Genomic DNA, 27629 nt, shown 5'->3' with positions numbered 1-27629 from the left:
ATGATCTGTCATAGCAGCTTTGTCTGTAATAGCCAAACACTGGGAAACACATATACTATCTTACAATAGGTAGATGGCTAAACAAATCATGGTGCCTTCATGCCATGGAGGAAATGAAGTATTGGTACATGAGATAACTTAGAGGGAGCTCAAGGATATGCGCTGGGTGAGAAAAGCCTCTGTCAAAAGGTCACATGCTGTACAATTCTATTTATATAAAATTCTTGGGGCATGGGAGAAAATAAATAAAATTATTTTTTATTAAAGTTTTATTTATTTTGAGAGAGAAAGAGACAGAGAGCGAGCACAGGTGAGGGAGGGGCAGAGAGAGAGAGGGAGAGAGAGAATCCCAAGCAGTCTCTGTGCTCTCAGTGCAGAGCCAATGCGGGGCAAGGTGTATGAACCATGAGACAGTAATCTGAGCCAAAGTCAAGGGTTGGACGCTTAACCGACTGAGCCACTCAGGTGCCCCTATATAAAATTCTTTTTTTTTTCTTTTGTTTTTTTTTTTTTTANTGCGTTGTTTCCTTTGCTGTGCAGTATATAAAATTCTTAAAATGACAAATTATGGGGGGTGCCTGGCACATTCTCTTTCCCTCATTCTCTAAATAAATAAATAAAGTGACAAATAATGGAACTGGAGAACCAGTACTGTTTGCGCAGGACTAGGGAGGGAGGCGGGGGAGGGGTGAGCGGCTGTCACTATCAGCTAGCAGGAGCGGGCTCATTGTGGCCATGAAGCAGCTCTGAGTCCTGACTGCAGTGCCAGTTATAGGAGTCTCTATATGTGATAGAATGGCGTCGAAACAATACACATACTGTACCAACATCAGTTTTCTGGGGTGATATCATATTATAGTTACAGTAGATACAATAATTACTGGGGTAAACTGGGAAAAGGGTACACGGGACCTATGCNGACCCAAGTGAAAGTCGGACGCTTAACCGACTAAGCCACCCAGGCGCCCCGGGACCTATGCCATTTTTACATTTCCTGTGAATTTATAATGATCTCAAAATAAAAATCGCAAGCAAAAAAAAAATCAACCATAAAGGTGCCTTCTCACCATCAGGAACACGTGTCAAAACCTTACAAATGGCAATGCTCTCACTCAGGGATTTTACCTCTGTCTAGCAAGTTAGCCTTTAAAATAATCAGAGATGCCCAGAGAAATCTGTAAAGCAGCGTATTTATTAGAGTTCATAAGGTCATTTACATGCCCAGTTTTAGGGGCGCCTGGGTGGCTCAGTCGGCTTGGCATCTGACTCTTGATTTTGGCTCAGGTCATTATCTCATGGCCGTGAGATTGAGCCCTGCATCAATCTTGTACTGGGCATGGAGCCTGCTTGAAATTCCCTCTCTCTCTCTCTCTCTCTCTCTCTCTCTCTCTCCCCCCCCGCCCCTCCCCTGCTTATGTTCTCCCCCTCTCCCTCTCTCTCTCTCAAATAAAAATAATAATAATAAAAATAAATGCTGGAGCACCTGAGTGGCTCAGTCAAGCATCTGACTCTTGATTTCAGCTCAGGTCAGGATCTCACGGTTTGTGAGATTGAGCCCTGCTAGGCTCTGCACTAACACCATGGAGCCTGCTTGGGATTCTCTCTCCCCCTCTCTCTGCCCCACCCCTGGTTGCACTTGCATGCATGCACCCTCTCTCTCAGAATAAATTTAAAAAGCTTAAAAAAAAAAAAAAAAAGAGTCTCAGGACACCTGGGTGGCTCAGTCAGTTAAGAGCCTGACTCTTGATTTCAGCTCAGGTTGTGACCTCACAGTTGTGGGATGGAGCCCTGCGTTGGGCTCTGTGCTGAGTGCAGAGTCTGCTTGATATTCTCTCTCTTTCTCACTTGTCCCTCCCCGACTTACATTCTCTCTCAAAATAAATAAACAGACATTTTAAAAGTCTCTCTTATAAAAATATAAAAATAAATGTCTAGTTCTAGGGGCGCCTGGATGGCTTGATCAGTTAAGTGTCCAACTTCGGCTCAGGTCATGATCTCATGGCTTGTGTTTTCAAGCCCTGCATCGGGCTGTCTGCTTTCAACGCAGAGGCTGCTTCAGATCCTCTGTCCCCCCGACCCCCACCACTCCCCAGCTCATTATCCCTCTCTCAAAAGAAATAAAGAAACTTAAAAAAAAAAAGCCTAGTTGTAAGAGAAGAATTAAGTAAGTTATGGTCCATCATTTGATAGGATATTTGTATAGTTACTAAAATCATGTTTTTAAGGAACATTTAATTATATGAAAAAAAGCATTAAGTAAAAAAACAAAAGCAGGCTACAAGTGTACATACCGTATAGTTAGTCTCCATTTGCTTAAAATGCACACAAAATGTACACAAGAGTGTGAGAAAATGCATCAAAATATTAATGATAATATTGTCGGGATTTTTATCTGTAAAATGAACAGGTTTTGCTTTTATAATCAGAAAAATAAACACCTAACCAACAAAACTTCATAGCTGTGAAGGGAAGAGGGGGAGTTTTCAATTTACTCTGAGTGCAAGGCCCAGCTTCAGTACAGGAATGTTCCCGTTGATAAGGAAAAAAGCTTTCTTCGGAAGGCTGCCGTCTGCAGGCAAGGCAGTATGTATAGGGTCTCGGACATAGTTCAAAGCCTTAGGTGTTGTGTTGTCAGAGGGACAATTGACAAACGTGTGTTCGTGTTGTGGATCTTCAGGGAGGGACAGGGGTTCATCTCCTGGCTTTGACTCTCTTTGGCCCAGGGCACTTCCGTGGAGGAGGAGAGCTGTGGGCCACGGCTGACACTCAGCAGAGGCGAGATCTGGGTGCGCCGCATAGAGCGTCTCTCAAATGGCCCTGCAGTATGCTTGGTGTTACGGTGAACAACCTTGTACCTGAATCCTTAGGTGTATCTCTGATGACCTCCTCAGATATATGCACGGGAGGAGTTTAAACAAAGAATATTAGCAGCCAGTAAGTGTTCACTGAAGGGGTGGTTAGATGAACAAAGAGGGAGAGAGGACTAAGGGGAGACAGGGGTTGTGGAGGGCAGGTCAGGTGGATTGATGGAGAGCCGGTTCTGGGAACGGGCCCCTGAAGAGAGGGTCCCTTCTCACCTTGGTGATAGGAGCCGCATGGGCCTGGTACTCATTGAATTCCTTCTGCAGAGGCAGCGGGTACTTCATGGCACGGATGGTTCCCACGGAGGTGCCCACAAACATCATGCGCCCAGAGTGCGAGATGATGATGGCTGTGTAGATGACGTCAAATGCTGGTATCTCTCGAAGGATCTGGAACACAGACGGCTCTGTTGAGGGCAACAGGCTGAGCCATGTCCCCAGGTCATTCCCTCCTCTCCTCTAACGGCACTGGGGCAACTTTCTCTATTCCTTACAGCCCGGGCATGTGCCTCCGCAGAGAAGACACAAATCAGCACATCCTGGCTGCCTGACTGGTGAACAAGGGTTCTATTGGTTGGGATTAACACTAATAAGAGGGAGCCAAGCCCCATTTTATGGCTTTTGCATGCTGTTAACTCATTCGATCCTCACACAAACCCTTTGGGAGTAGCTACCGTTACCCTGTTTTAAGATGACAAAACAGAGCCTCAGAGACAGCACCNACCGTTACCCTGTTTTAAGATGACAAAACAGAGCCCCAGAGACACCCCCCGCCGCCCCCCCCCCTCCCCCCGGAAGTGGTGGTCAGGCCCCCATGTCTCTGCTTGTGACTGTTAGGCTACCTCGCATCTCAAACTCAGAATGCGATATGGATCACACAGTCATTCAGCAAACAGTGATCAATGTCCGTTACACAAACACAAGTATACTATCAGGAAACTCACTTTGTTTTTCATTAATTCACTCACTGTGCCTTCTCTCCATCCAATCACCCGCCCGCCCTCCCACTGAACATTTAGTGGATGCTTGTGTGGCTCATCCAGTGTGTGCTGGCCAGAGGGGACAGCAGGAGGCGTGAGCTGCCAGCATGCCCTGAGCGGCTGTGTCCTGGCGTGGCACTGTAAAAGCCACCACGGAATCAGGACTAAGCTGCTTGGGGGCATGGTGGAGAGACCCCCACTCTTTGCCGGGCTCCAATCATGGTGAAACCCGTCTCGGGTCAGTCTGCTGCCGAAGTCTGTGCACTTCCTGGCACCAGGAGGGTGACAAGAACCGAAGGAGACAAGCTGGTGCCTGGGGAAGGACGCAGCCACGTTTGTGTGCAGGGTCTTTGCCGAACTCTTCTCTCCTCCCTCAACTATTTGGAGTCAAATGTGGCAATTCCTAAATTTCAGAGTTTGGGGGTTTCAAACAAATATGGTGGCAAGCCAAGGCAATAGTAGTAACCATACTTCTGTCTCTTCCCCAGGGGAAGCGTGTGGTTTGGAGGCGCTGCTCACCTCGGCCCTGGAGGGTGGAAGAGCCCTGTCGCCAGCCAGCAAAACAGAAGGAGAAGGGGGCCCCACAGTTTAACCTGGTCAGGTAGGGCTCCGGGCAGGAAATCCCACGAGTAACAATAACGAGCCGACCCCAAAGGATCATCCCATGAAGAAGGGACCCTGTTCCGATGAGCCCTCTTCCCATCGCACTTCCTGCTGCGCCCAAGGAGGCTGTCTTCGGCAGACCAAGGTGACAGCCTGGAGGAAGCCGGGACAGACTCACCGAGGAGTCCGCAATCTCCTTGAGAGTCTGGTCTGATCCAACCGCAAAGATCATTTTGCCATCGGGGGAGACAGTAACACAGTTGTAGCTGCAGGACTTGAGAACACACTCTGTCTCTCTCTTTCCTGAGGACAGATTCCATTCATAGACAGCACCGTCGGTGCCGCAAGAGATCAGTTTGCTGTCATCCGTGTTCCACACAACTGAACGAACCTACAGGGGACGAAGGCACACCCAGGTAAAAGCGTGCGCATGTGCCTGTGCGTGCGCGCATGCACACACACACACACACACACACACACACAGACATGCTGCATTCGGGAAAAGAGGATGAACTCCTCACGTGTTCCACTCAACCGAGGCCGATGTCCTTTCTTGCTGTCCTTGCTCTTCAGCAAACCCAAAACTGGCTTTATTTGGAACAGAGTGTGAAGAAGTCTACCCTCTGGGCATTGTCTAAAATGATGGTGATATCAGTGGAGTGCAGTTAAGAGAAGGCTGGTAGGTCCACGATATGAGCAAATAGCAGAGCATGAGAATTTTAATAGAATGAGGGAGACACGGTCAAGGAGAGCCCTTCTGCAATCATAGACAACTGCGGGGGTTGGGAAGGCTTTGCGCATGTGCTAAGGCAGCCTACTTAAGAGCCATCAGAGCAAGAGATGGGGAGAACTTGAAAGCTCTCCTGAGCTGCATGGGGACCCATCAACACAGGGAAGAAGCTCACTGGCACAAGGGGTTTAAACATAACATCTGACCAAACACGAACTGAATAATAATCTCTTCTGGTCCACAGGCATCTCCCAGGAAGCCAGGCTTAGAAATAAAATCACACTTATCCCTGGCAGCCTGGAAGGCTGTGTGCATGGCTAAGGCTGCACTCTCTCAGGTACAATCAGAGAAAGAATCTCCAAACTACTAGAATCTGGCTGAACAAGGAGCAAAACAACCGTGAACTCCGTGAACCGTGACAGCTGCCTCCCAACCCCAGAGATCCAACAGTGAAAGGTGAAAATCTAACTGGCTAAGGGGGCTATAAGCCCAGTCTGTGACTAACGAGTGGCTCAGGTCAACCCAGGGGCAACGAGAGAAAAGATTAAAAAAAAAAAAAGAACAAAAATCTGAGCAGAGACATCAAGGCTGCACACTGCAGGGAAAAGAAAGATTTCTCAGGATTAGTTCAGCTAAGCCACTAAACAAAGAAACAAACAACAACGACAATTTTCTAGATTTCCCCCCTTGTCATATTTATAACTCCCTTCTCCAATAGTGAGAGACCCGGCTCCCATGATCTTCAATGTATTTCCTTATTTTCTCAAGCCCCTCTTAAGGAACCAACGTCCCGACCCACGGGCCACCCCTCTTGGTATTTCCAGGGCTCCAACACTGTCAGGCACGTCCTTACCCACCTCCTCAGCTCCACTTCCACCTCTTAAACTGCATTCTCCGTTTGTTACTATTATGTAGAAATACGCTTGAAAAAAATATAGTGACACTATTTCTAACAATATTCTTAGACTCAGTAATTTTAATAGTTTCTCTGAAAACTCTTTGAATTTCCTACGTACTCAGTCATGTTGTCTGTGAGGGTTTATTTATTCCTTTCCAATCTCTATGCCTTTGATTTTGCTATGGCCTGAATGTTGGTGTCTCTTACTCCAACCTGTGCCCCCCAGTTCATATGTTGAAATCCTCACCTGAGAAGATGATGGTATTAGGAGGTGGGGCCCCTTGAGAGATGATTAGGTCATGAGGGTAGAACCCTCATGAATGGGATTAGTAAGTGCCCTTATGAAAGAGGCCCCAGAGAGCTAGCTCACCCCTTCTACCATGTGAGGATTGAGGAATCTGCAGCCAGGAAGAGGGCCCTCACCTACCCATGCGGGCACCTGGGTCTTGAACTTCCTGCCCTCCAAACTTGAGGAAATATTTCTGTTGTTTATCAGCTACCTAGTCTGTGCTATTTTGTTACGGCAGCCTCGGGGACTAAGACATATTTCCTTTTCTTGTCTTATTGCACTGGTTAGGACTCAGGATAAGGCTAACAGAAGGCATCGTGTTTTGTTCTCTATCTCAGAAAGAATCCTTTCATAATTTTATGATCAAGTATGCCGTTTGTTGTAGGTTTTCTTAAATATCTTACATAAGATTTGTATAATAGGAGTTCCATTATCTTTTAGTTTTTTAGTTTATTGGTTTTTATTTTATTGTTATTTATTTTTTTTATAGTTTATTGTCAAGTTGGTTTCCATATGACACCCAGTGCTCATCCCAACAAGTGCCCTCCTCCATGCCCATCACTCCCCTTCCCCTCCCCCCACCCCTAGTTTTTAAAATATTTATTTATTTTTGAAGGAGAGAGAGAGACAGAGCATGAGTGGGGGAGGGACAGAGAGACAGGGAGACACAGAATCTGAAATGGGCTCCAGGCTCTGAGCTGTTAGCACAGAGCCTGACATGGGGCTCAAACTCCCAAACCATGAGATCATGACCCGAGCTGAAGTCAGATGCTTAACCGAATGAGCCACCCAGGCGCCCCAAGTGTTGTTTTTTAAAATCATGAATGAATATTATTCATTTAAAATTATTCATTTAAAATCATGTATGAATATTAAATGTTACCATTTAATATTAATAAATTTTATTATATCTGTATTTATGGAGATAAACATATGATTTTTTCATCCTTATGTTAATATGGTATAGTACATTAATTGATTTCAAATTGTAAAATGACCTTGTATTCCTGGAATAAATCTAACTTGGTCATGCTGTATTTTCTTTTTTATATATTGATGGATTGGCTTAATAACGTTTTGTTTATTCCTATGCTTACAAAAAAGACCAGCTTAGCATTTCTTTCTTGTGATGTCTTTGATGACAGGTTTTGGTATTATGATTATGCTGGTCTCACAGAACAATACTGGGAAGTATCTGCTCTTTTTTCTATACTTTGTAAGAGTTTCTTCAAGATTAGTGTCATTTTTTTCCCTCTTACGAATTGATATAATTCTCCAGTGATATGCTCTGGGCCTAGAGTTTTCTTTATAGGAAGGGTTTAAATTATAGATTCAATTTTCCTAGGAATTTGTTTCATCTACATATTCAAATTTATTTTTATAAAGTTGTTCATAATATCCCCTCATGATTTTTTTTTTATTATATAGGATCTGTAGTGATATCCCCTTTTCATTCCTCATACTGGTTATTTACCTGTCCTTTTTTCCCCCTTTCTTAGTCAGTCATGTCAAGGGCTTGTCCGTTTTATATTTTCAAAATGCTGAGTTTTGGGGCCTCCTGACTGGCTTAGTTGGTAGAGCATGCAACTCTTGATCTCAAGGTTCTGAGTTTGAGCCCCACATTGGGAGCAGAGATTACTTAAAAAAACCTGGGGCACCTGGGTGGCTCAATCAGTTAAGTATCCAACTCTTGACTTTGGCTCAGGTCATGATCTCATGGTTCATGAGTTTGAGCCCTGTGTCGGGCTCTGTGCTGAAGGTGCAGAGCCTGCTTGGATTCTCTCTCCTGTCCCCCATCTGTCAATACAAACAAACATTAAAAAAAATAAAAACCCAAAACCAAGTTTTGGCTTTGATGATCTTCTATTGTGCTTGTTTTCTATTTTATTAACTTCTGCTCTTATCCTTACTATGTCCTTCCGTTTATCTTCTTTGAATTTAATTTGCTGTTCCTTTTCTAATTTCTTGAGATGGATGATTATATCACTGATTTTTATCTTTTTATATATCTTCTATATGTATTTAAAGTTATAAATTTCCTTGTATCCATGGTTTTATTGCATCCTCCATCTGTTGTTTTTTTTTTTTTTAACATTGCAGATGTAAGTTTAACCTACAACCCTGGTTAGAGACCAGTGTTATAAATACTTGCAAAAGGATGAAACAAAGGGCTGCTTTCCTGGACTGGTCAGGGAGGGCCTCCCAAGGAGATGCACATGGTTCTAGAAAAAGCATCAGAATCATCCGGCGTGCTTTCATCTGCACCTTCACAGTCGCTTGAAGACCAATCACACTGTTGAAACCGGGAAAGCTCAGCATTTTCATAGTTCCTGCACTTATGCCCCTGTTATTTGCTACTCTCAGTGGTTAGCTTTTAGTCTTTACAGGACTTCTCTCTGACCTTTATTCATTTATTTTTTTAAAATGTTGGTTTATTTTTGAGAGAGAGTGTGAGAAGGGGGCAGGGACAGAAAGACAACAGAGAGAATCCCAGGTAGGCTCCACACTGTCAGCCCAACCCAGGCTCCATCCCATGCACCATACCATGAGATCATGACCTGAGCTGAAATCAAGGTTGGACATTCAACTGACTGAGCCACCGAGGCGCCCCTCTCTCTGACCTTTACCACCACCAACTACTTTATCTTAAAAATGAGTTCCTTAGCTTCTCTGATACAATTCCTTGATTCCAAGTTCTCTCGTGCCTTCATTTACAGTTCTTCTCTTCTTTAACCAGTCCCTGAAATGTTGGTCACCTGTCTTCTGCCCAAGATTCTTCTCAAATGCCAGGCCCTTGGTGATGTAATCTATGCCATCTATGCACTACCATCATCCCCTGCATCTTCATTTTCAGACTAGACTTCTTTCCTGACCTCCATGCCGGTGTATCATAGGTCTTGGACACATTACACATAACATGTAGAAAATGGAACTTAATATCGTGCTTCTCTCTGTCTCTACTACCAAAGCCATGGTTTACTTCCTGACTCATCTTTCACCCTCACTTCTTAGCTGGTCTCCAACCCTCCAAGTTCCCTCTCCTCTAATCCATCCTTAATACTGTTTGGAGAAGTACTAATCCCATTACTTCCTTTTTTGAATCCTTTCAATTATCTCTCATCACCTATAGACCAAAGTCCAATTCCTTGGCATGGTGCACACATTGGGATGTAGCCAACCTCTCTGGCTCCTTATGTTCCAGCCATGTGTACTGCAAACCACCACCTTATTTTATACTCCAGTTCCATCATCTCTAACAGGTCCTTCTGCCTAGTATGCCTTTCAAGTGCTTTTTCTCTCCAAATCCTTTCGCTGACTTCTTCTTAAGTCACCTTTGGCCCCTCCCTTGTCTTCACGCCCCATCTCCACTCTGTCTGAAAACTATTGGTTTTGCTTCCTAAATATCTTTTGAATCCACCTACTTCTCCCTCTGTACCATCTCCATCGTAGTCCAAAATGGCGTAGACATCCACAATAGTCTCCTTACCATTTCCGCCCTGTCTTTCAATACATTCTTCCTTCTGCAGCCAAAGAGTCTAAAATGTGAATCTGGTCATATCATTTCCTGCTCTGAACGTCTTCAATGATGCCAAGGCATAAGGAGGATAAACTATCTTTAAAAAAATTTTTTTTTAATGTTTTATTTATTTTTGAGAGAGAGAGAGAGAGAGAGAGAGAGATACAGCATGAGCAGGGGAGTGTCAGAGAGAGAGGGAGACAGAATCCGAAGACAGGCTCCAGGCTCTGAGCTGTCAGCCCAGAGCCCGATGCGGGGCTCGAACCCATGAACGGTTAGATCATGACCTGAGCTGAAGTCGGTCGCTTAACTGACTGAGCCACCCAGGCGCCCCTTTTTATCTTTTTTATACTTAGAAGGCCTGCAAGGTCCCATGCACTTGGGCCTCTGCTAATCTTGCCAGTCTCAGCTGGGTCCTGTTTCATCCCGACACCTATGTTCCAGCCCCACAAACTCTTCAGCTCCTCTGACAGCCACGCAGTCCCTCATCCCAGAGTCTTTGGATTCCTGTGTGCAGTGATGATCCCCACCAACTCTCTCTGGTTAATTCCTTCCTACTCCTTTAGGACCCAGCCTTTGTGAACACCTCAATCTAAATTACGCCAACTCTTTGATTATTTACTCTCATAACACCCCATGTTTTTCTTTCATTGCCTTTGTTGCAATTAGTAATAAGCTTGCGCTTTTGTCATCTCTTTCCCCAAGTAGACCGTGAACTCCAAGAGAAAATGGATCACTTCTCTTCTGTTCACTCGGCAAGCATAATGCTTGGCTCTGTGCCTCTTGTGTCCTTGGACTCTGCTCACTCACTCACCTTCCCTGTGTGTCCTTTCAGGTTCATGATGTTCTCTAGGCTTGTAGTGGTAAAAATGTGAATCACATTTCCATTGACTGCAGCAAACAGGTGACCTCCATTGCTAAAGGAACACTACAAAGAAAGCAAGAGAACAAGAATGAGAGAAATGAGCCTTCTGGGGGTTATAGTCAAGAGCTCCTTTTCCTAATGACTTNGGGGGGGGGGGGGGGGGGGGGGGGAGGTGCAGATGGGACTGAGGACCAGCCGACATCTTCACTACTCCTGTAGTTCATACTGGCCAAGGTGCTGCCAGGATGCACTGACTGTAGCGTTGCTTGGATGGTAGAGCACAGCATTCACTCTGTAGAAGTTTCAGAGTGGGGAAGCAATTCCCGGAATTGCTATCCGGGAATTTCCCCCTGGTCACCTCAGGGGGAAATGTGATGATGGGCGGCTTACTGCCTCTCCCTGTGGATGCTTCTGTTCCCTGGCCCCTCCCCATCTCCAACCTCACCTTCCCAACTGGCTAGGACTCTGATTCTGAGATAACTTTCCTTTTTGACACGTTTTGTTACTCTGCAATCACAGAGAGGATTAATCATATGTGGGATCTCACAAGGTTTGGGGTTCAGTGAAATATCTTGATGAGCAAGAGAGAAATGGGATAGAGCCATATGCTCAAGAGGTTTGGTGAAGAGGAGAACTGCATCTCTTGCCTTTCTTCTTTTAAAGCTGCTGATGTTCTCTAAGCAGACTTTGGTCTTACTTCACCAGAGTGTATTAGTTCTTGTTATTTCAACCCCAGTTTTCCAAGAAACTGAACCTTTATCTCCAGCATCTTACCTCCCTGCATCCTCTGACAGAATATTCTTTGAAAGGACGTATATCATCAATGAGTAGATTCATTAGGCGTAGTTTGTCAGCAAACCCTACTACAATGAAGTGCCCCGATGGATGAAGGCTGATTGTATAAGCCTCTTCTTGGTATTCCTTAAATAGCTCCAGAGTGCTGTGAGAAAGATGATTGAATTCTAAGCAATTCCCTTGAGCTCTCCATTGTATCTGGCACATATTTCTATCATAGCATTTGAGATTCTTTATTGCTTGAAATTTTGGTTCCCCTTTTCCCCAGGTTTTGGTTATTTGAGGAGAGTGTCCAGCAATGAGTATGGAAATGGGGGAAGTGATCAACGAGTTTTCTAGTGATGCTGAAGGCACAGCTCTGTTGAGATTCCCCAGGTCAGAAGGACCGCACAGCGTCTATTCAGCAATCCAGCGGCTGTACACAAAGGACAAAGAAACTACAGTGTGGGGCCACTCTAGATTGGGGATCCTCAGGGAAGCTATGTCAGGGGGAAAAAGTCACTAGGGAGTTAAGACTGTTGAGGGCAGTGATCAAGAGAAAGAGATGGAGTTAGTGGTCTGGAGAGCTCCATGTGATGAAAAGTTACATCTAGTGGGAGAAACAGGAAAACTGGAAGAATACAGGAGGTTATGTAAGAAGGTGCGATACTGGAGTGTTATCTTTACGTCTTTAGTGTCTGGCATGGTGTCTGGCATATGGTGAAGCACTTAATAAAACACAAAGCAGGGTTCTAGCCCAAGCACGAGCAAAAAGAGAAGAGGAACAGGTAAGTTGACGGACTTGATTAAAAAAAAAAAATCTTTTCCAAGAAAGCTTCAAGTAATTACACTTTAAGACTCTCTAATTAAAATAATTCACATGAACAAATCTAACAACTGAGGTCCTGCACACTGCAGTTGCGAAGCCTTTCATCCTTACTTCGATTCATAATTCCAGATGCGAACTGTTCGATCCAGAGAGCAGGTGGCAATGAGGGGTTTGCGGATGCACGTGGCTAGCCCGGTGATGGCTGCGAAGTGTAAGGGGTACATCAGATACTCGAAGTGAGCAGGCTCCCCCTGGAGAAATCACACAGAGTGAGATCTGGCAGAGTAAGCAAAGGGCTGGCAGTATACTTCAGCCCCCATTACTACCCATGAACATTAGTTGGCTTGGGTGCACAGAAATCAGGCCATGGGAAGACTGCTTTAATATTATGCATATTTTCCAATGCTGCTATTACTTTAAAGGCAATTTTAAAATGACAATTAAAAATGGCAATTAAAATTTTTTAAGGCTTTTTTTTTTTTTTGGAGAGAGAGGAAATGGTGCAGTGAGGGAGAGTGAAGAGAGAGAGGGAGAGAGAGAGAATCCCATGAGGGATAGAGAGAGAGGAGAAGGGGAGAGAGACGCAGGGAACAGAATATTTGAAAAAATATGGCCAAAATTTCCCAAATTTATTGGAAAGTATTAGTGTACACATCCAGGAAGCTGAAACACAAAGAGATCCACAGACACATTTTAGTAAAAATATTGAAAACTGAAGACAAGGAAAAAACCTTGAAAGCAGCAAGCGTTAGATGTGCAATGCAGAGCCTACTTGGGATTCTCTCTCTCTCTTCTCTCTCTGTCCCTCCCCCACTCGCACTGCTTCTGTCTCTCTCAAAATAAATAAACTTTATTTATTTATTTATTTTAGAAAGAGGGCATAAGTGAGTGAGTGGCAGAGGGAAAGAGAGGGAAAGAATGAGAGTGAGAGAGAATCCCACAAGGGGCAGAGAGACGGAGAGAGACAGAGAAGGGCTTGTGCTTACCTGATGCAGGACTTAAACTCATGAACTGTGATATCATGACCTGAGCCTAAGTCAGATGCTTAACCAACTGAGCCACCCAATAAATAAACTTAAAAAAATATTCTATGTATCCAGCAAAACTATCTTTTAAGGCTATCTTTTAAAAATTCCTAATAAGAACAAAGAGTGTGTTGCTCGCGGACCTGCCTTACATGTAATACTAAAGGAGATTCTTCAGGTTGAAGCAAGGGACCCCAGACAGTAATCTGAATCCACCAAAAAACCACAAAGAATACCAGCAAAGGTATTATGACATTAGAAAGGATAATATAAATACACACTCATCCCCACTTTCCTTTTACTTTATTGAGAAAGAGACTGTATAAAACAATATGCATATTATGCATCACTGGGCTCATGGAAATATATTTGACAGTAATAGCACAAAGATGGTGGGTGGGAGCAAATCCATATTGGGCTAAGGAAGTGACCTCAGACGGTAATTCATATCCACAGAGACAAACCAAAAGAACGAAAAGCAATGAAAATGTTCTAAAATTGACTGTGGTAATGGTTGCAATGACTCAGTGAATATGCTCAAGACCACTGAATTACACACTTTAAATATGTGAATTGTATGGTATATGAATAAATGCCAGTCAATGCTCAATAAAACCGTTATTTAAAAAACTCCACCATTACTGAGAAAGATATGTTAAAATCTCCTCCTATGATTATAGATGGTCTATTTTCCTCATTGTTTGGTCAAATGTTGCTTTATATATTTTGTTTCTTTAAAAGTATAATTTATTGTCAAATTGGTTTCCATATAACACCCAGTGCTCATCCCAAAAAGTGCCCTCCTCAATGCTCATCACCCACTTTCCCCTAATTTTGCTTTATATATTTTGAATGTGTGCTATCAAGTACATACAAGTTTAAAACTGTAGGGGTGCCTGAGTGGCTTAGTTGGTTAAGTGTCTGACTTTGGCTCAGGTCATGATCTCACAGCTCGTGAGTTCAAGCCCTGCGTCAGACTCTGCTGACAGCTCAGAGCTTGGAGCCTGCTTCGGATTCTGTGTCTCCCTCTCTGTCTGCCCCTCCTCCACCCCCCACTCCGTCTCTCTCGGTCTCTGAAAAATGAATAAACCTTAAAAAAAATTTTTTTTAATGTAATATCCTCTTGACAAAGTGAACCTTTTAGAAGTAAAAAGTGACTCTCTTTATACTGCTTTTTCATTGCAGTGTTTGCAGTGTAACAAAAAGAAACAATAAACTTCTTTATATTCATGCATGTTTGTGCACATGAGCAGGTATAGCGGCATGTGCACGTGTATGATGAAGTCTCTGAAGTACAACCGCGGGGTTAAAGGATATGTACAATTTAAACTTGACAGCCAATGTGTCCTTGAAAGAGTGCTTCTGTGGGGCACCTGAGGATTAGAGTTTCTTCCGCTCTTATGAAGGGGCTAAGTGAGCCCCTGCTCAGAGAGTCTGGACTCAGATTTGCCCACACGGTAGGCGGTCCCTGGGCCGGAAGGAAGTGCTGCTGGGAAGACTCACCTTGCTAATCTCTGTCAGGGACATGGTGATGCTGTAGAGCTGGTTCTTGCCGGTGCTGGCGACCAGCGTCTCCTCGGAGGGGCTGAAGCACATGCAGAGGACGTCCTGTTTGTCCGACTGACTCGGCTCGTTGCTCTGTGGGTCCACGGGAATCTGCCCAAGATGCAAGACAACTGTCAGTCACATTCCCACGTTGTCCGTGTGAACTTGGGCTTTTGGAGTCCTCGCAGGTACCTTCAGCTCACAGACCCCCAGACCAGCAGGCTGCCAAGGACGCCCCTCAGACGTGGAGAAGGGAGAGCCTGAGTCACCTGTTTCTGCAAGTTTCGTATTCACCCTGAAGTGATCAGTGGCTAAGAGACGGCAGCAGATGTAAAGAGGACCATTCTCTACATCTCAATTTGCAGTCCCCTCGGGAAACAAGCGTCAGGTGAAATCCCACCCCCGCCCACCTATCAGAAGCCCAGTGCGGCTGCCACCTCATCAAGGAGGCCAGTGTGCACTTTGGGGCAGCAGAGGGGAAGGTGACAGCCCTTCTTCCATGCGGGGTGGGTAGCAGGGCAGAGTAAAGGGGTCACTCGGTGGGCCCACGAGCAGCCTCTGAGAGGACCTGGAGGTCCCAAGCAGACCTAACCTTAGATTTCCTTTCCCCACCATTGCTTTTCACCTGCCAACCATCAAACTTCTTGAAAGGCTGGGCCGCCCATCCCATCGCCACTCGGTTCTTCGTTCCTTCCATTGTGTCATGTATTGAAATGTCATCATCAACTTTAGAGATGCCAGAGGCCCCTGCTCAGTCATCATCATCATCTGGACTTTCCTAGATCCTGTAGCAGTGACGGCAGCACCTGCCTCCATGGGGCCCAAGACGCTGGGCTCTCAGGGTTCCCTCCCCCTGCCTGGAGTTGTGTCTTCCTGTATACCTCCGCCTCCTTCCCACCCTCAATGCCCCCTGCTCTGCCAGCCCAGTGAGGGCTCTGGGAGGGAGGAACGTCCCACCCTGTCCTGCCCTGCGGTGCCCTGGGTTGGGTGGGCTCTAGTATCACCTCAGTGTGCTCACCAGGGAGTGTCCCTCTGCCGCCACATTCATCACACCGTGTAAAGAAGAATGGGAGCCTAGAGACCGAGGGCCGCCTGCGTCCCATGGCTGTGTGCCAGCGCTTGGCAGTGTCTAGCGCATAGCAGTGCTCAGCAAAAGAGGAAGCGCGGCCTTGCTGCCCTGCTCCGCAGGCGGCAGGGTCCTTGGGGAAGTGGCCGCGGCCGGTTCATCTACCCAGGCACCAGTCCTGGAGCCTGGCCCGTGGTAGGTGTGCGACAGCCATTTGTGAGAGGAGTGAGCGAATGGCCACGGCTTCTCAGGGTCCCCTGCTGGGTTCTCGTTCTGTCTCAGACTCTAAATTAGGAAATGCTGAGGTTTGTCCTCAGTCCTTTTTTTTTTGTTTTGTCTGTGATTTTGCCTAATATGAGAGTTTCAGTGAAAGCAGTGGTAGTGAAAATAATCACAATGATAAATCCTTAAAATAGTAAAAATAAAGCATTAACTCTGTGCTACACACAAGCTAAGCGCTGGGCATGCGTGCGCGTGCACGCGTGTGTGTATACACACATTGATCCCACTCCCAAAGTCTAAACCACATTTCCAACGGACTCGCTTTATTCCAATGTCCAGTCAAACATCAAGTTCCTCAGTGAGGAACTCTAGAACAGAACCCCCTCTCACTCCCTGTCCTTCTCCTGGCTTTATTTTCTTCACAGTGGTGACCCCCATATGACAATCTGCTCATATTTGTTTGTTCTAAGGACACGCTCTTAGTGTGTCTGCTTCCTTACTGCATTGCCAGCCGCTAGCACGGAGCCTGGCACATAGCAAACCCTCAGCACATACTTATCAAATGAATAAACAAACCAAACGATGAATTGATAAACTCTCCTTGGTTCCCACTCACCTTGCTCTGACCCCCAACTTTCCTACCTCTGGCATCTTTCCCCAGGCAGCCAGTCTCAAAGTCAGGGCGTTACCTCTGGGAGCTCCTTATATCTACTCAGGGAAAGCTCTATAGGCTTAACCTCTGCAAAGGCTCTTTCTCTTCCCACTTTCCCTGCTACTCACTGAGGTGACTAGATCTCACTACTTCCTGGCTTCAGTAGCAAAGCCTCTTACCCGAGTCCTAATCGTGGCAATAATGACTGCTATCATTTATTGAGCCACAAGCATCTCACACCTGATGTACACGGGTGTTGGTGCATCTTTCTGCTAACCAGCAGGGATGAGGCCCTATTTTCTCAGTGAAGGAACAGAGGCTTTGCTGGATTCAGCAAGTCATCTCAAGTCACTCAGCCAATAAGGGTGGAGTCAAGTCTGGCTCATTCACTGTGTGTCACCTCACGTCCAGGGCCTCCAAATCCACACCTCCTCCCCCCTCCAAACAGACCACAGGCAGATTGCTTTTCTTAAGTGTCATGCTTCTCTGCTCAGACACAGGCTGTCCGTGGAATTACACACATGCTCCTCGGCTGGCATTCGAAATCTTTCACAGGCCTCAGCTCCAGTCTTTTCCTTTCAAGGGTTTTCAGCTCCTCTTCCCTGGGGAGGAGAGTATCTCCCAGACACTCCACCTGCTCCCCACTGCCACAGTGCCTTTGCTCCACCTATTCCCTTCACTTGCAACTCCTAACCTGTTCCCTCCTATTAACTGTTACCCTTCCTCTTAGACCCCTCCCCAAAGATTACCACTAAACACCCAGAGCCTTCCTGGTTCTTCCCCAACCGCAGATGATCCCTCTCCACAGCCCTCTGTATCACTTATTCCACAAACACTTTCTGAATGCTTCCTATGTGCCAGGCAGTGCATGCTTGACCTTAAATATCAATATGTATCATAATGCAATTTTTATGGGAATGCTAAGCTTCAAAGTGAAAATATAACTTGCTGAAGTTCTCTGCCAGAATTCAAATCCAGATCCTCCCACTTTGAACCCCTGCTCTGTCTGCTCCCTCCTAAAACTTCCCTCAGGACAAACGGCTCAATTCCCCATTTCCACCCAGCGCTGCAGCCTTCTCCTTCCAGCAACCTCTCTGTCGGTGCTCTGCTGCTGGACAGCACGTGCCAGGAGGACCCGGTTCTCCCCTCCTTACCCGGATTTCCCTGCTCTCCCGGTAAAAATCCTTCTCTTCCATCTTCTCGAACAGGAGAACTCTCCCTGGCCCAGCAGAACAGGCAAATCCCTTTGAATAGGCTGCAATGGCGAACACCTGGGGCATGGCCAGCTGGCCGTAGCTACTGGCCATCATGACCTGTTCATAGGAAGGGATCGGGGAACTCATTGTTGGAAATTCGATCAGGCTAGAAAAAGAAAAGAGCATACAGTTTACAGGTCATCCTAAGGAGATGAGTTCAGCTAGGGATAAGAACAAAGAGCTGNAGGAGGGCACTTGTGGGGATGAGCACTGAGTGTTATGTGGAAACTAATTTGACAATAAACTATTTGAAAAAAAATAATAAAATAAAATAAAAGAAAAGAACAAAGGACTGTCTTTGGATGCGGGAGAAATCGCCCATTGTGAGCCTGTTCTCCATGGCCAAACGCCAGCCTGTGGCCTGCTATACAAAGTCCAGAGGAAGACTGGAAGGTTTCCCATCCATCTGGTAGTCTCACCAGCCTGTGTGTCACTATTACTGTGGTTGTTGCTAGCATTATTATACCCCCTTCATCTACGAAAAAGTGGCCCAGAGAGTTTTCTAAGATCACACAACTAGTAAGTGGAAGGGCTGAGATTTGAATCCTCCCTCCCTTCCTTCCACATCAGAAATATTTATTGGAATTATATGGTGTCAACAACCCTATGGAACAATGGTAAGACTGACCCAGTTCCTGCTCCTAGGAGCTTTGAGTCTAGGGGACGAGTGCTAAGGACCATCAGGGGGCAGCTGGGTGGGACGGAAGCAGGACTTCCTGACAGTTACAGAAGAGGTGCCCCCATCTGAGATGAGCAGAGGCTGAGAACTCCCCGCTGATCTGAAGAACAAGCAGGAGTATGTCGGAATGGGGGTGTGTCCAGAGCAGCGGGGTGGGTGGACCTACATATGACCAAGCTCAGAAACAAGAGTGCGCAAGACACGTGCAGTAGACAGAGGCCGGAGCTGATGCCCCAGATGTGAAGAAGGGTCAGAGCAGCAGGGATGGGTGGGCCAAGTTCAGGAGTCTGGGCTTTATTCTGTATTTTAAAGTTTATTTATTTATTTTTGAGAGAGAGAGAGAGAGAAAGAGAGAAAGAGTGAGCACATGAGCCAGGGAGGGGCAGAGAGAGGGGGAGAGAGGGAATCCTAAGCAGGCTCTATCAGCCTGACATAGGACTCAAACTCACGAACCATGAGATCATGACCTGAGCCGAAACCAAGAGTTGGACACTTAAACCAACTGAGCCACCCAGGTGCCCCTGGGTTTATTCCTAGAGCACTGGACCCACTGTAGGATTAGGAACATGGCAAACTAGAGGGCAGAGGGACTTACTAGGAAGCTTTTAATAGAATCATGACAGAAAAAGGAGATGTCATGGGTGTGGGGGATGGCAAAAAATGACGGAGTGAAAGTTAACAAGGAAGAAGAATCTACAATATGCCATGTGTTGAGGGCTCAGCTCCAGAGCCAGGCAGACAGGGCTATGGTCTTGGGTGAGTCACTTAACCTATTTGAGCTTCAGTGTCCTGTTCTATAAAATGGGCATAATAATAATATATACTATATAGGGTAAGACTAAGTAAAAACACACAAAGTGCTTCAAGTAGTGTCTAGTAATCCAGTCGTATATTTGAACATGTGTGAGATATGACCATTATAGGCTGAAGTAGAGGTAAAATTAACCTGAGCCCCCACATTACCCCATATGCTTTTGTCATATTTACCAGTAACACTTCCCTGCATTTCTTTGTCGGTCTACTGGCTCCTTCTAAATGGCAAAGTCCTTGAGGACACGTGCAAGGTGCCTTGCACAATGCAAGAGCTTGGTGGCCATTTATTTAATTGAGTTGGTAAGTTAGGTGGCCGTCAGAAATGACATTTTTAAAAATCTGGAGTTTTGAAGACTAGTCATGCTAAAATACTTATAGAATGCATATGAGAAGAAAACGAATTGTATCTAGGCTATCATCATAACTGTCAAATTTGTGCTTGAATATAGATGAACATGAGAAAAGCAGAGGGGTAAATGAATAGAGTCGACTTTAAGGTGGAGGGGTTCTGAGTGACTTTTGAAGAATCCTGTTTGCGCACAGCGCTGTAGGTATGATGAACGTACTTTCACAGGAGCCCCAGCCCTGAGGGGCGCCATTACCTCTCCGACTCCTGGATCACCCCCAGGCTCCTGGTGTCACTGGTGGGCTCCTTGACCAATATGCTTGTCTCCCAGCGCTGATCTCCAGATTCAAAGAGGAAGAGCCTGCCTGTGTCAGTGCCAACAATGATCTTGTCTTCAGACACCCATGCGTGGGCTAGATAGTTTTGGGGTTCTCCCCTCTGAAAATTGGTTTGCTTCAGGGTGCCCTCGGCAAAACGGAGAAGCTTAAATATCCCATTTCCAGTGACACAGACCTGAGAGTTATCTTGAGGATTGAAGCTCACCTGTAAAATGTAAAAGGAAAAAAAAAAACAATTTCTAAAACAAACTTGATTGCATTACTTTTCGTTTTATGAAAGAATACTTATTTCAGGTGGCTCAGAGAATCCTTTAGACATCAGGGAGTCATGATAAATTTTGATACCATATTTGATAAAAGCAAAGATTCACTGTATTTGTCTGGCCCATGCATCTTAAGCCAGGAAACCCACAAAAATCATTTTGCAGAGGCCCAAAAGAGCATAAGCAGTTCCTGACGACAGCTAAATTCTGTGCTAACAAAATGGTACGGACGCTCAGCTGGAAACACAGGAAAAGGAGGATCTGGTGGGTCCAGGGGAAGGGAGTCTCCTACCAACTGGGAGGTACAGTAACGGCAGTCACCTCTACTAGGTGGTAAGCAATTGACGGGTGGCTCATCTCTGTGTTCCGGACGCTGGGTTCACAGTGGGCATCCGGTAAGTGTTTACTGACTCTGTTAGAGAGGATGTTTTCTGCCCTGAATAGGACGCTGGACTCCACCTCAGCAAGGCCTAGGTGGAAGAATCTTCTGGCTTTCTCTCCCTTTGGTCTGATACTGTGATCACCAAGCAACCTCTGATTACTAATTTCACCTCCTGAGTTCTCTATTACCAGGGAGGAAATATACCAGATAAATAATGTGAGTGCTCTCGTTGTCACATGCCAGGTTATTCGCCAGCCTCTTGTGGGAATAAGGGAGTCTGTTCCTGAGACACTGGCTAGCTAGTATCTCTGAACACAAGCAGATCTGAGTTCCTGAACTTGTAAAGCTGAGTACCAGATCCTAGACTGCGGTGGCCATACCTCCCCGGGGCCCACTGCCTCCTCAACCAGCCTCCTCATGGGTCCTCTTCATTTTGCCCTCAAACCACAATGGAAAATGCCACTCCCGACTGCAATTTTGTTGACACGTCCTCAAGATCAACCGCTTCATGTTACATTCCTGAAAGCCACCCGCTGCCTGGTAATGCTGTTAGGAAGAAGACAGGGCCAGCAGGACAAAGCAAGTTATCAATTCATCTGCTTGGCCTGCGAAAGCAGTTCTGGGCCAGAGAAAAGTGGACGGGCACCGGAGCCCGAGGCTCCTGACCCTGCCGCTCCCCACCTGTGTGATACTTGGGTGGGTGACTTAACCCCCTGGAACCTCAGTTCTCTCATCTATAAAACAAAGATAGTGGGGCGCCTGGGTGGCTCAGTCGGTTAAGCGGCCAACTTTAGCTCAGGTCATGATCTCGCAGTTTGTGGGTTCAAGCCCCGCCTCAGGCTCTGTGCTGACAGCTCAGAGCCTGGAGCCTGTCTTCGGATTCAGTGTCTCCCTCTCTCTCTGTCCCTCCCCTGCTCACACTCTCTCAAAAATAAAAAATAAACATTAAAAAATTTTTTTAAATAAAACAAGGATAGTAATTATGCAGACCATATATGGCTGTTGAGAGATTAATTTAAAAGTACAAATTCAGAGGGGCATCTTGGGGGCTCTCGCTGGTGAAGCGTCCAACTCTTGGTTTCGGTTCATGTCGTGATCTCACAGTCATGATTTCGACCCCTGCAACTGACAGTGTGGAGATTCTTTCTCTCTCTGCCTCTCCCCCACTCATGCTCTCTCTCAAAATAAAGAAACTTAAAAAAAAAAAAAAGATCTTTTCCAAAACGCGCATGTTAAGAAATTGGCACTGTTCCTGGCACATGGAAAACATTCAATAAAAGGCAGCTCTTACTATTTTTTACAACTTGCACAATAGTTGTGATGTTGGGAGGTACCTGGTAGACAGCATTGTTCTGAGAGTCGATTCTAACAACAGCCATTACTTTCTGTTTCTCCCACAGCCAATAGACAAGGTTTGACTCTGGAGGTGATGTCTGAGTCAACAGGTATTTGGAGTCTGGAGAAAAAGCCATGCTGATAAATCTCTGAACAGGGAAGTCAAAACTGTTAAGGACTTTGCGCTTCCGGCAAGGGATGGACGACAGTTCGTAAATGGTGATGATGGGTTTTTCTTGCACGATCTCGGACATGGCGAGGTATCGCCGATTGGGACTGATGGACAAGGCCAGCATGCTCTGACTCTTGTCTGAGCCTGCGAACAGAGGTAAAGGGGTATAATGAGGGCAGATCATGCTTTCACCGTGACTCAACACGTACAGGGCACAGTGGAGGCAAGGTTGACACATGGAAGAAAAGGCACAGAAACAGGTAACTGTCAATCCCTGCAGTCCCTTGGCTCCGCTACGTCTGAGGTGTTAGGAAAATGGCTAGGATGAGGACCTCCCTGAGGCTGAGGTAGGAAGCCAGGGAATGATGCCAGAGGGGGGACAGGTGGGACAGGGTTGGGGGGCGGGGCAGGTGGCAGGAAGAGCCGAAGTGTGCATGGGAGAGGCATCGCACGTGAGCCCGGGGAGACCAAAGGTGGGTGCAGACGGGTGGAACAGGGGGGCCTCCACGCCCTGAGCAGCCAGGAGGCAGTGCTCCCCTGCTTTCGAGGCCGAGACACCAACTGCTGGAGTCCCCAGGCTGCCCCGCGGATAGGTCATCTGTGTGAAGCCCTGGCCAGTCTGCTGGACTGGCTTTACAGTCTCTCGAAAACCAGAGACGGATGCATTCTACCCCGACTTTTCCTGGAATGTGTTCGGTGATAACTGGAGATAGAGCAGTCATCTTGCAGCCATGAGGTAAAAAGCAGGAGAATAAAAGTTGTGATCTAGAAAGCAGAGGCTGAGGCAAAGATGAAGGGCCAAGTACTTTATTTGGGAGATGAAATCAGGCCCACATTATGATTTTCATGGGTCCCTTCTTCCATTAACAGTAAAAATTAATAAAATGGCTTAAAAAATAAGGGGGTAAAAATGATATCTTATGACTGCATTAGTATAAAGAACAATATAGCCCAGACTGGATTGAGTATTATTATACTCATTTTCTTAGTCCCTAAAAGTATCATGGGCCCTGGGCTCTGTGCCTACTGTGCCTTGTGGAAAAGCCCACCCCGATTCAAGCCCAAGGCAGGGAGGGTGAGCAAGGCAGCAGAGAAGCGGCAGAAAGTGATGCCCTGGGCCCTGTGCTGTGCTTCCCAGCAAGCTAGAGGGAGTCTGTCCAGCAGCAGGACCTCTCTGGAAGGGCTTCAGTGAGTGCCTGTGCCTTGGAAAAGACCCCAGGTTTGGGATCATTGGGAGCCTTGAATGAGAGTTTGGACATTATCACGGAGACAAATGAAAAGCCACCGAGGAATTTTGGGAAGGGTCAGATGCATGTCGTGGAAAGATCCCTCTGGCAACTGTGTGGAAGACAGACCTGGAGGGAAGGAAACCGGTGGGCAGATAAGTCCAAAAACAGGATGGTAGTGACAGGCAGTATGGAGGCTGGGATGGCAGATGAGAGAAATGGCAAGTAGGACCCAGTGGCTGCCTGGGTGGTGCAGGGGAAGGAGAGAAACAAGCAATGACTGACATCTGGTGACTGAGAGTAGGGGTGACAGCTGGGAAGGAACATAAGCCGAGGGAGTTGGGGTCATGGTGAAGATTATATCCACTGTTTTTTACAGATCACCCCATCCAAGGATTACTCATGCTTATGTGATTCTAGTTTTTTCTGATTTCATTTTTCTTTTTTTTACACTAAAGTCTTTACTTCATTTCAGGGAATGAAGTAGGGATTTAGATTGATTCCTGTTTCCTAAATACCTAACTAGTTGTCCCAGCACAGATTCCTAATGCCACCTTTATGATGTATTCAATTCATTTATGTATCTAAATGTATATAACTGGGGTTTGGGCATATTTATACCAGCTCCACATCATTTTTGTGATCGTAGCTTTATCATGCATTTGACAATCTAGTGAGGTAGAGTCTTAAGGAAAGAGAGGGAGAAAAAAAGGAAACGACAAATTCAGTTCTGGATATATTGTGTGTGAGGTGCACACTGTGGGACATTTAGGTAGAGAGGTCTAGTGGACAACTGGATATGACTCTAAGGCTCAAGAGGAGAGGTTGGGACTGAAAATGCAGATTTGAGATAAGAGTCACAGTGGAAAGTGGAAACTGTGAACACAGATGAAATTGCCTGGGGAAAAGGCAAAGGAAAACGTCTCCCTCTTTGCTTTCGTGCTTTCGTGCCTGGGCTGTACCTGGAAGAGCATCTGTCCTGGTCATTTCCAAGTCCTGCTCCTTTGAAATCACACCCTTCTCCATGGCAATACTGAGAGCTCCTAGAGAGCATGGGCCATGACTTTCTTCACCTATCCACTCACTGAGTCACCAGTGCCTGGCACCAAATGGGTGCTTAATATATGTTGGCTGATTGCAGAGCTTGTAAAATGCCTTTGCACTGTTTTAACCCAGTTGATGACAGACTCTTCCTTGAAATATGTTCACCTGTTGCATGAATCTCCTCCTATCATTTGGATATTCCTTCAAAGTCTCTTTTGCTGGCTTTTCCCCATTTCCCCAGCACTAAATGTAGGAGTGCTTCTGAGTGCACTATTTAGGCGTCTTCTCTTTTATAAATACATTCACTCCTTAAGGGGATCTCTGCCATTTGAATGACTATATATTTCACCTCTAGGTGGATGACCTTCAAATGTCTATCACCTGCCTGGACCTCTTTTCCTTGAATCTAGACCCCAAATCAAACTGCTCACTTAAGATCTCCATTGCATAACTAGTGGGCATCCCAATCTTCCCATGTCAAAACTAACCTCCCCATACTCTCCACAAAACCTGCTCCTTCTTCAGGCTTCTCTGTCACCAACCCTACTTCCTGCCACCACTGTACTCCAAGCCAGCATCTTTTCTCCCCTGGTCTCCTGCCTCCTCCCTTGCCCCTCCTGAAATCTATTCTCTATACAGAAGCCAGAGAGCCTATCGAAACCTAAGTCAGATCCTGTTACTGCTCAGAAGCCCCCTATAGTATCCTGTTTCATCAGAGTAAGAGCCTTTGACCTACAAAGCCCCGAGAACTTTTCTATCTGTCCTCTCACTCGCTGCTCCTCCATTCACTCCACTCTGGCCACACTGACCTCCTTGCTATTTCCCTAACACACTAAGCATCCTCCTAACTCAGAGCCTAAAAGGTGAAAGACAGAAGTATAAAGCATAAAAGAGATAATATAGAAGAATATATTAATAATCTTGGGGTAGAGAAGAATTCCTTAACAAGCCACAAAAAGCAAAAGGTTGATAAGTTTCACTTCCATCCTAAAACTAAGAATTTCTGTTCAGCAAGATAGTATAAAGAAGGAGAAAACGTAAGCCCCATCCTGGGATGAATTCTATAACCAAGATCTATAAGTCTGCCCATAAATCAGTAAGAAAATAACCAAAAAAACTAAAAATGGGTAAAAGATTTGAAGAAGGCATTCATATAAGACTAAATAGGAATAGCCCATAAACATGTGAAAAGATATTCATCCTCAGCAGGGATAGAGAAAGGCACACCAAAACTACAACGAGATACTTTTCTTAACCACTCGCTTAGCAAAAAATTTGGAAGTTGGACAATACCGAGGGTTGGAGAGGTTGGGAAGGAATGGCACTCTCACACGCGCCTGGTGGGAGTGTAAATGAGTACTACTTAGCAGGATTCGCACACCGAGAGTCCTGACATGGAGGCTTTACTTTTCATAAGGAAAGAAAACCCTATCACACTACCACATTACCCAGTAATTTTAGTCCTGGCCGTGTGCCCTTCAAAATCTGCACAAGTGGATGGGCGTACATAAATGCAAGAAACTTTATAGCAGGATGCTTTGTAATAGCAAAAAACTGTTGTTCCCCAAATGTCCATCCACGCTAGAAACATATTTGGGGTATTCTGTTCATATGATGGAACACTATATAGCAATAAAATGATTCAATTAATATGTATCAAGATGCATGAATCTCAAAAGTATGATGTTGAACAAAAGAAGTAAGTCTCAGGGTATGTATAACCATGATTAAATTGATATAAACTTGGTAAATAGCAAAAACAAAGATGTATTTTCTATTAGGCCACACATATACATGGTAAAACTATAAAAAGAAATAAGGGAATAATTCTAATATCCAGGACAGGGTGTGAGTATGTATGTGTGAGAACAAATCAGGGAGAAACACTGGCAATGTTCTATTTCCTACCGTGCGTGGTGGGTTTATGGCCCTTCATTGGATCATAGTTCTTCAGACATTAGATATATGTAGTGAACACTCTTTTGTAGGCATATGTCCTGATCAAACATTTTGAATGCAATAAAGACTGGAAAAAGAGCGACTGAGTTGTGGAAATCAGGTGTATCATTAACAGGACCAGTGTGAACAAACACAAATGTAACATTATACAAATGGTTATCTGTGGTTTGTGATTAAACCTCCAGGGTCTTGATCATACACGGATTCAAAAGGTCTGTAATGAAGGTACTGAACTCTGGAAATCCAGCAGTGTTCAACAACTAAAAAAGTGGCCCTGGAGATGACAAAGACAATATTACAGCTGCATGAAAAGAGACTTTTTTTTTCCATTAAATCACAGTGAAAGAAAGTAGTTTTTTTTTTTAAGTTTTTTAAAATGTTTTTATTTATTTTTGAGAGACAGAGACAGCGTGAGCAGAGGAGGGTCAGAGAGAGAAGACGCAGAACCTGAAGCAGGCTCCAGGCTCTGAGTTAGCTGTCAGCACAGAGCCCTACGCGGGGCTCGAACCCACGAGCTATGAGATCATGACCTGAGCCGAAGTGGGATGCCCAAGCGACTGAGCCACCCAGGCGCCCCAAGAAAGTACTTTTAAATTAACATCATTTTACATGGCATTTTAACTATGCATGTGTGGTTAATCTACATGTTAATGCAGATGGATGTGTACTCCTTCTATGTTTATAAAACTATACGTATATTTAAGTTGGCCAAAATACTTTCCTTTCTATAGTCTTGTCGGGATTATAGGTTCACATTTGTCATGGTTAAATGCGTGAGTAGAACGCAAAGGTTTTTTACCTGGAATGAATTTTTGCCACTTCTGATCCACATTGTATTTCACACAGTGATTTCCTGCAGGATATATAATGATCTGTTCATCGAAGAAAAAGATGTTGCTGGCCACGTGGGATCGAAGACCAAAAACATGCAGCGACTGAGCCACCACGGTCGACATGGTA

At 45.4% G+C, this 27629-nt stretch overlaps 1 protein-coding gene across 1 annotated transcript in view; it reads right to left on the bottom strand.

The window, feature by feature from the left end:
• The window catches only part of CFAP57 (cilia and flagella associated protein 57), a 66188-nt gene extending 38563 nt beyond the window's left edge, over window positions 1-27625 (bottom strand). The window contains exons 1-10 of the mRNA XM_077752030.1: window positions 27469-27625; window positions 22268-22584; window positions 20207-20493; window positions 18011-18218; window positions 14875-15027; window positions 12458-12597; window positions 11518-11683; window positions 10693-10806; window positions 4623-4835; window positions 3078-3251 (exon numbers count right to left, since the gene is read on the bottom strand). Coding sequence (XP_077608156.1) covers window positions 3078-3251; window positions 4623-4835; window positions 10693-10806; window positions 11518-11683; window positions 12458-12597; window positions 14875-15027; window positions 18011-18218; window positions 20207-20493; window positions 22268-22584; window positions 27469-27625 — 1929 coding nt within the window. The remainder of the gene's footprint in view (window positions 1-3077; window positions 3252-4622; window positions 4836-10692; window positions 10807-11517; window positions 11684-12457; window positions 12598-14874; window positions 15028-18010; window positions 18219-20206; window positions 20494-22267; window positions 22585-27468) is intronic.
• Window positions 27626-27629: the final 4 nt, after the last annotated feature.

Source organism: Crocuta crocuta, unplaced genomic scaffold (assembly GCF_008692635.1).
Source record: "Crocuta crocuta isolate KB4526 unplaced genomic scaffold, BGI_CrCroc_1.0 scaffold367, whole genome shotgun sequence".
NCBI lineage: Eukaryota > Metazoa > Chordata > Mammalia > Carnivora > Hyaenidae > Crocuta > Crocuta crocuta.
Note: the sequence above shows the minus strand (reverse complement) of the source record. Positions and strands in the feature narration are given on the sequence as shown.